Source organism: Cucurbita pepo, unplaced genomic scaffold (genome assembly GCF_002806865.2).
Source record: "Cucurbita pepo subsp. pepo cultivar mu-cu-16 unplaced genomic scaffold, ASM280686v2 Cp4.1_scaffold001049, whole genome shotgun sequence".
NCBI classification, from domain to species: Eukaryota; Viridiplantae; Streptophyta; class Magnoliopsida; order Cucurbitales; family Cucurbitaceae; genus Cucurbita; species Cucurbita pepo.
The window spans coordinates 1-8,778 of NW_019647248.1; the positions used below are offsets into that span (position 1 = coordinate 1).

The 8,778-nt window shown below is 37.5% G+C and overlaps 1 protein-coding gene and 2 non-coding genes across 3 annotated transcripts; 1 reads left to right on the plus strand and 2 right to left on the minus strand.

Moving 5' to 3' along the window:
• Positions 1–1,144: 1,144 nt before the first annotated feature.
• LOC111786121 (phosphatidate cytidylyltransferase 2-like) lies at positions 1,145–2,490 on the plus strand (the record flags this gene model as incomplete). Its single annotated transcript, XM_023666467.1, has 4 exons — positions 1,145–1,305; positions 1,392–1,448; positions 2,019–2,102; positions 2,203–2,490. Coding segments are annotated over 4 exons (386 nt in total), but the record flags the coding sequence as incomplete, so codon positions are not given.
• A 1,771-nt stretch (positions 2,491–4,261) lies between these two features.
• LOC111786123 lies at positions 4,262–4,363 on the minus strand. Its single transcript, XR_002813755.1, has one exon. It is a non-coding gene; the product is annotated as a small nucleolar RNA snoR109 (small nucleolar RNA).
• A 2,687-nt stretch (positions 4,364–7,050) lies between these two features.
• LOC111786122 lies at positions 7,051–7,152 on the minus strand. The gene has a single exon (XR_002813754.1). It is a non-coding gene; the product is annotated as a small nucleolar RNA snoR109 (small nucleolar RNA).
• Between the last annotated feature and the right edge of the window lie 1,626 nt (positions 7,153–8,778).

An 8,778-nucleotide genomic window follows, 5' to 3' on the forward strand; every position in this document is an offset into this window, starting at 1 on the left:
GGTCAGTGTTGACTATAAATTGAATCTTATTTAATATGAATAGTATATCTCTTCTATCGCTTCTTATTCTGGCATTCTTCTAACCTTAATGTAAAATTATTTCCAATACGTGCATCTATATTCTATGTATGTCTTGGACCTGACTTTGAGTGAGTTGTATTGCTGATCTCCGATCACTTTGCATTTTACTTTCGGTTGGAGAAGTTCACTTTTACATTTGATTGAACTTAGAATTATTGGAAAAATCAGCAAGTCTATTATTCGACCATATTATTAAACCTCTTATAAAGGGGGAAGGTAACGCTGTGAGCCACTCAAAACTTCACTTGATAGGAGTAAGCCATTTGAGCTACATGATGAATAAGGGAGAGCCGCCTTGAAGCCATTTGCGCTTTAGAGAGGAACAAGGAGAAGAGAGAAATGCCTAGGGACCCTGAGTGGGATAGAAATGATATGTAGTGTAGAGAGAGTCAACTAAAAGAATATTGTATCCCTGTGATGCGTATCTTTTAGATATGTTTGCTGATGTACTATGTACCCAATTTTGATTTTTGTTTTATTTAACCACACCTCGAGGACAATGTGTTTGAGGGGCAGGTAATGATAAGGATATTATTAATGGTACATTAGTAATTAGATAAAGAAGTTGTTAGGGTATTTGGTGGTAAGTAAAGAGAGCAAGGAAGGAGGTTGGACATTATTTTGGTGAGTGAATTAGGACTTGAGAATGATCTCAAGAGGGGAGGGTTCAAGTACCTCTACTTGGGGTGTTGTAATTTGTTATCTTTTATATTTCATACATTTGGGCTCTATCAAATATCTTTTCAGTTTTTGGCATTATGTTGTTTTTACTTTTTTATTTTGAGGATTTTCTACGCAAGTTGTTGGCATCAATTAGTCCTCCACCGCCCTTTTAATTTACATAAGAGAGAAAATACGAGCTAAATCTTTCACATATATTGAATCTGTTGTGCCCCTACAAAATTGTCTATAACTAATAACATATATTGAATCTTTCACAAATATGTTTCTTGATGCCATGAATGGCCTTTTTGGCACCTTTGATCTGCCGTACATCTATTTTTCCACCTCTTTTTTTTCCAATATTGTTTAGTTTACACTTCATGAAGTTGTTCCAAATTAGTGAGGAACTCTTATTTCTATGTTCTCTTTCAGTTTCCATGGAAGAAGGTAAGCATATTGCCAGTTCAAGGACATGCGTTATGCCTTGGTTTATTTGCATCAATAATTGCTCCTTTTGGAGGCTTCTTTGCAAGTGGTTTCAAAAGAGCTTTCAAAGTGAAGGTTCATTCCGAATACCGTCTGTGTTGTTTTGGAAAGTCTCAACTTTGAGATGAGCTATCTCATATCATTTTCTCTGTTTGATGCAGGATTTTGGTGATAGTATTCCTGGACATGGTGGAATTACAGATAGAATGGATTGCCAGGTGAGCCACCAAGAACTCTGGACGTTGGTGCCTTAAATTAATTTACTAATGCAAAACTCTTTATCAACAATAGATCTGGAGAAGAAACCATAGATTCATACATTAGATTTCAGACACTGGGTGGATCATTTGGATGACTTTTACAGTTAGGTTCTCTAAATGGAACTTGATAGTGATTCTTAAAGCTAATTGCGACTATGTTTCAAATGATTTCTACCCCGAACCTTTGAGGGTTAGAAGTACCAAAACGTGATGAAATTATTTTCAAAGACTGTCCAACTAACTGCAGTAATCTTGTAGAGGTTAAACCCTTGATGGGCGGTGGCTATTATTAGAATGGTTACATTTTTGTTTGAAAATTTCCAATTTCTCATCCATTGATCTGTCTGATTGTATTTTGATTACAACCTACCCCTTTGAAGATGGGAACAAGTAGTTTTCGTGACTTTGTCCTCTATTTAGGGGGAGGTTCTAGCAGGTTTACAAAGTATGAATAATATTGTGTTGCTTACCAGATAGTGTTACTTTCCTAATTTGTTCACTGCCATAATTTCCTGAAACTTTATGTAGATGGTGATGGCTGTATTCGCCTACATATATCATCAATCCTTTGTTATGGCTCAGAACCTATCCGTTGACACAATCTTGGACCAGGTAATCTTTTGCCCCTTTTTTTTGTTTCATTTTACGGTGATTTAAGTTCTTACCCAATAGTTGTAAAATCCATGTACTTGGTGTATTGCTGCATTTATAGATATTAGTGAATCTCACACTCGAGGAACAAGCAGCTCTATACTTGAAGCTTGGGCAAATCTTGCAACAGCGGGTGGTTGGCTAGAATCTGATGCCTTCATTCTCTCATTGTTTCAGAAAGTTCGGATGTTGTAACATTGTGAAATAAATTAAAAATATCATGTAATGATTTATTCTTGTCGCCCCAGCTTACATATGTAGCGTTCCTTGGCGATTATTCATAGATGATAACCTTCTTAATAATCTCGTTGGATAGCCTGAATAGATGTGTCTTGTATTTTAGCTGTTATATTGCTCATCAAAGAGAATATGCAATGTAAAATTGATTGTTTATTTCAAGTTAAGAATGTGTTCGCAAAATAGGAACTCAAACCCATGAAAACATGCCACAGGGCATGACCTTGAGGATTGATGGTCCAATCTGATATCTTCTCGCAGTAACCCCGATCGATGACCCAACAGAAAATGCCTAGGAGAAACGTCGACGAGTACAGTCTAGATAACCGCTTAGCCGAGGCATCTTGTTCTTATCAAAAGCAGACCCGACTCTTTAGTGTCTTTCAGGCCCAAACCGACACCACAGACCAACCTATTCCTCTCCAAAGCAGGCCCGAATCTCTAATCCAAGCAGGCTACGGAACCCAACTCTCTAGTCTCATTCTGGCCCAAATCGACACCCAGGCCCAACCTATCCTTATCAAAATCTGGCCCGACATTCTAACTAAACAGGCAACAAGGCCTGGCCCAAGTCGACACCAGAGCCCAATCTATTCTTTTCAAAAGCCGGCCAGGCTACGGAACCCAACTGTTAAGTCTAATTCAGGCCCAAGGAGCCCAACTCTTAAGTCTCCTGGCACGGGCCCAACAATTATGCCTCCTTCTGCCCCGAGCACCACTCTTCATCCCCACTCTTTCGCCTCTTTCTGGACCGAGCCGAACTATTTCGCCTCTTTCTGATCAATGCCGAGCCGAATTCTTTCGTCTCTTACTGGCCCATGCCGAGCCGAACTCTTTCTGGCCCAAGCCGATTTTCTGGTCCATGCCGACACTCAGGCCCAACATATTCTTATCCAAAGCAAGCTGACTCTATAATCCAAGCACACTACCGGGCCCAACTCTTTAGTCTATCTGGCCCAAGCCGACGCCAAGGCCCAATCGATATTTATCCAAACCATGCAATGGCCCAGCCAGACTAAAGGCCCAAGAGGCATGGAGGCCCATTGAAAGCCGGCCCGACACTCGAATCCAAGCAGGCTACGGCAAACCGACGATGGAGAAACTCGAGTCATTTACGGCAGGCGAGCATTTGATGAGACACGAATTTTGATTGAAGTCGGTACATCGTAGAAATCAATTCTATCCAGAGATTTTGCTATTCCAGACCGACTTAGAATTACACATCATTACTCTCGCACATTCAAAAGATCAAGGTCCGGAAACTGGGGGTATTCAAGCAGGTGTTGAAACTTATGAGCCACAATGGCTTAATTCGTAAGCAGACCATTGCAGGGGCGAATCCAGGCGAAATGAAGGCATGAAAGTTTAAATTTAACACCTCTTTCATTTTTTATGGGTGGCGATGGGTTGCGGTTGTAGCCTTCATAGGAAAATTAATTCTGCACAAAACTAGTTCCTGTAGATTGTTCATATTATTAGGGTTGATGCTTTATGTTCATGTGTGATCTGTTGTCCATAGCAGCAAAATTCCAGAGAAATCTGTACAGATTTACAATGGGGCTTTTGATTGTTCTTAGTTACAATTGTTCGGAATAGCACCAACTGCAGAATCTATCTTAATAGGAACTTCGGAAAGGGAACACCATTTAAAACCTTTAAATCAGGGAAAATAGATGAAATGTAGGCACCGATAGACGCACGCTACTGGGAACTTCGCCTAGAAGGTATCACATAAAAAATTGATATCAGAGAAGGTTCTCATGAAAAGCCAAAAACTTAATGCTGTTTCGCTAACCTCCCCTTCTCATAATTAAACAAAACCAGATATTAAAAAGATCAAAGAACAGAGATTAAGAATGTAGAAAGACATAAAAAAGATCAGAAAATGTTAGAAGTTCGGTAAGCAGATTCGTCGACGAAGATCCGATTAGATCTGAAACAACGACCGGCCAGATAACTTCTCTGGTTTGATTTATCTGCAGCCTCTTCGGCAGGTCAAGAACAAGGGAGTCACCCTTCTCTTGGTACAATGCAGAATCGAGAAAACAGATCTCAAGAATCAAAATAATATGCGAAACAAAAAAAAAAAATGCTTCAGATGAACGGAGACGTAAGAAGATGAAGTCGTGATTAAGGAGGCTAGCAAGGCCATTTAATAGAAAAAAAAAATCAGTAAACGGGGAAGGCGGATGAGTACGGGAGATCGTGACCGTTGATCTCTCCATGCGACGAGATAGGGTTTCTCCGCCAAATTACTAATTAGACTCATTCACCTACTTATTTAAATTTAAAATAATAATAATAAATTGAGTAATCTCACTAATTCAAACGTTTTGTACAAATTTATACTGAATTAACGCAATAATATTTTTTGTCAAATATTATATATTTTTAATCCATTAAAAATATATAATAATATTTTTTAATGCATTTTCACTTTGGGAGAGTAAGTCAAAATCGACTCATTGACTCGCTTGAATCGCGTGGCTAATGGCAACCACAAAGACCCAACAAAACTAACTAACTAACTAAAGCCAGGGGATGGTGCCAAAAATAGAAGCGAAAGCAATACATGGTCCATGGAGGGTGGCTCGAAAGGCAATATAAGCTCAGATTCATAGCCACATTGTGCAGGCTTCATTCAAACCAAATCTCCAAACATCCAATCTTCCATCCATCGTAGAAAATAAAATGGCAGCTTCCACCAAAATGTTTGCAATCTGCATCATTACGATGCTCGTTTCCTCATTTGTGGTGACCCCAGCAGCCGCAGAGTCTCTTGGTTATGGCGCCATCGGTGCGGATGCAGGTGAAAAATGCCCCGATGGCAAATGCGAAACACAAGGAGATCCAGCCAACAATTATAACAGAGGATGTGAGGTCGATAAGATGTGCAGAGGCAACTAGATTCTCCCCTCATTCTGCTCTATAATAACCATCTCCATTCAAATTATTTTATAATTCTGTCTCGTGTAAAATTAAATAATTTCTCTGAAATGTGCCCATAAAGTTTATTTTTTTTCGACAAATTTTAATTTTTAGTTTAATTGTATGTGCGATCAATTACCACAAATATCATTTTATATTTTCATTTAATTGTAAAATAAAAATAAAAAAATAATTTAAAAAATTAAAAAAAAAAAAAACTTACCCACTTTAAAATCAATAGAAAAAGATGGGTGATAATATGTCCTCCCCTTCAAAGAAAGAACAGGACGAAGATCTATAAACGGGCCATTTTGAAATCCGGCCCCAACTCTATAGTTTACTTCTGGCCCAAGTCGGCACCCAAGCCTAATCTATTCTTATCCAAAACATGCTCTGGCCCATCCGGCATCCAGGCCCAACCAATTATTATCCAAAGCAGGCCCGATAGCAGGCTACCGGCCCATCTTTAGTCTCTTTCTGGCAAATGCCGGCACCCAAGCCCATTGTATTCTTATCCCAAAGAGGCCCAACTCTCTAAACCAAGCAGGCTACCGGGCCTAACTAAGGAACATGTATTGTTTAATTACAAAATGGTCCAGGTCGTTTCAATATGTAATCGTGATTTTGGATTTAATTCAATTTTTTTTAATATGTATGGTTAAATTACAAAATGGTCCAGGTCGTTTCAATATGTTATCATGATTATGGCTTTAATTCTTTTTTTTTCTAGCAGAAAATTTTAATTTTTGAACTGACAGTCGTAAATACTTGCAATTTCTCCGCCACGTCCCTTTTCTTCTAGAACCATCGCAAAATTCTCAACTACGGTGAACAGAATGTATAGGTTAGCCGCGGTCTTCTGCCACGCTGATAATGCCGTTCTATAGCACAGCAGCACCGACTATTCGCCGGAAAACCCGCCGCAGATCACTTTAGCTTCATTTTATCGTTAATTTAAGGAGATGATGTGTCACTTCGGTAGGGGAGATAGAAAATGTCAGTATAGAAGAACCTTTCATACAGATGCAGGGGCAATCGAGTCACAGAATCTGTTTGAGCCCCCGCAAAAATAAGGATAGTTCAGAGTGTGCCTCCATGGAGAAGAAACGGGTTCATGCTGGCAAAATGGTTTGATTCTTACAAGCGGACCAGAACTATTGATGTTTCAGGATTATTGATGTTTCAGGGTTGCTGGTAGCCTTCATAGGTCAATAAATTGTACACAAAACTAATTCATGTTCATTGTTCTTGTTAATAAGGTTGATTCTTAATGTTCCTTTGTAATTTCCTTTGTCCATAGCAGCAAAATTTCAGAGCAATCTGTGTAGATTTATAATGGAGGCTTTAGCTTGATCTTGACTACTACCGATCGGAATAGCCCCAACAACTTCAGAATCTATCTTGACGAGTCTTCTAAAGAAAATTAAAAAGTGTCATCTCGATCCAAATTTGTATCTCTTCAGCTTATTCTTAAGAACTAAAGAAATGGAACCAATTTAAAACCTCAAAATCAGAGAAAACAGAAGAAATGTAGGCACCGATAGACGCAAACTACTGGGACATCAAAGCAGTTTGCCTGGAAGGTGACACATAAAAAAATCAATATGCGAGAAGGTTCTCGTGAAAAGGCTAAAACCTAGGCCGTTTCACTCATCTCCCCTTCTCATAATTAAACAAAACCAGAGATTAAAAAGATCAACGAAACCAGATTAAGAAGGACGAAACACAGAAAAAAAAGATCAGAAAATGTAAGAAGTTCGGTAAGCAGATTCGTCGACGAAGATCCGATTAGATCTGAAACAACGACCGGCCAGATAACTTCTCTGGTTTGATTTATCTGCAGCCTCTTCGGCAGGTCAAGAACAAGGGAGTCACCCTTCTCTTGGTACAATGCAGAATCAAGAAAACAGATCTCAAGAATCAAAATAATATGCGAAACAAAAAAAAAAAAATGCTTCAGATGAACGGAGACGTAAGAAGATGAAGTCGTGATTAAGGAGGCTAGCAAGGCCATTTAATAGAAAAAAAAAATCAGTAAACGGGGAAGGCGGATGAGTACGGGAGATCGTGACCGTTGATCTCTCCATGCGACGAGATAGGGTTTCTCCGCCAAATTACTAATTAGACTCATTCACCTACTTATTTAAATTTAAAATAATAATAATAAATTGAGTAATCTCACTAATTCAAACGTTTTGTACAAATTTATACTGAATTAACGCAATAATATTTTTTGTCAAATATTATATATTTTTAATCCATTAAAAATATATAATAATATTTTTTAATGCATTTTCACTTTGGGAGAGTAAGTCAAAATCGACTCATTGACTCGCTTGAATCGCGTGGCTAATGGCAACCACAAAGACCCAACAAAACTAACTAACTAACTAAAGCCAGGGGATGGTGCCAAAAATAGAAGCGAAAGCAATACATGGTCCATGGAGGGTGGCTCGAAAGGCAATATAAGCTCAGATTCATAGCCACATTGTGCAGGCTTCATTCAAACCAAATCTCCAAACATCCAATCTTCCATCCATCGTAGAAAATAAAATGGCAGCTTCCACCAAAATGTTTGCAATCTGCATCATTACGATGCTCGTTTCCTCATTTGTGGTGACCCCAGCAGCCGCAGAGTCTCTTGGTTATGGCGCCATCGGTGCGGATGCAGGTGAAAAATGCCCCGATGGCAAATGCGAAACACAAGGAGATCCAGCCAACAATTATAACAGAGGATGTGAGGTCGATAAGATGTGCAGAGGCAACTAGATTCTCCCCTCATTCTGCTCTATAATAACCATCTCCATTCAAATTATTTTATAATTCTTTTTCGTGTAAAATTAAATAAATTCTCTCAAATGTGCCAATAAAGTTTATTGTTTTTCGATAAATTTGAGTTCTTAGTTCAATTTTATGTGCGATCAATTACCACAATTACCACAAATATCATAATTAAATGTTTATTAATTTACCAAACAAAGGTTAAATTACTTTATCTTATACAACTAAAGTGAAAATGTGTATAATCTCTAGGTTTTTTTGGATTATATTTTGATTGAACAATAATAAATTTGAATCACTTATGGGATGACGTTTGGTTGTAACTCATACCATAATTTCTTTTTATTCACAAGATCTCTGACATTTTTCACATTTAATATAAAAGATAAGGCAAAATACACCAAATTTTATTAATATGTGAGATAATTTCAAAAGAGAATTATATATACATTTTTGGCTTAAATTATACGGATTTGAATTATATTTTTTATTTTTAAAATTTTAATTTTACCTCTACATTAAATTTTATTTAAAAAAATATTATTGGGCTTTTAAATTATTAAAAAGTATATATATTTGGATGCGTAAAAATTTAAAAGTTTACATCAATGTATTTCATTTAAGATATATATATATATATATATATATATATAAATGGTTATATTGTAAATGATTATGCTTTTCAATTCTT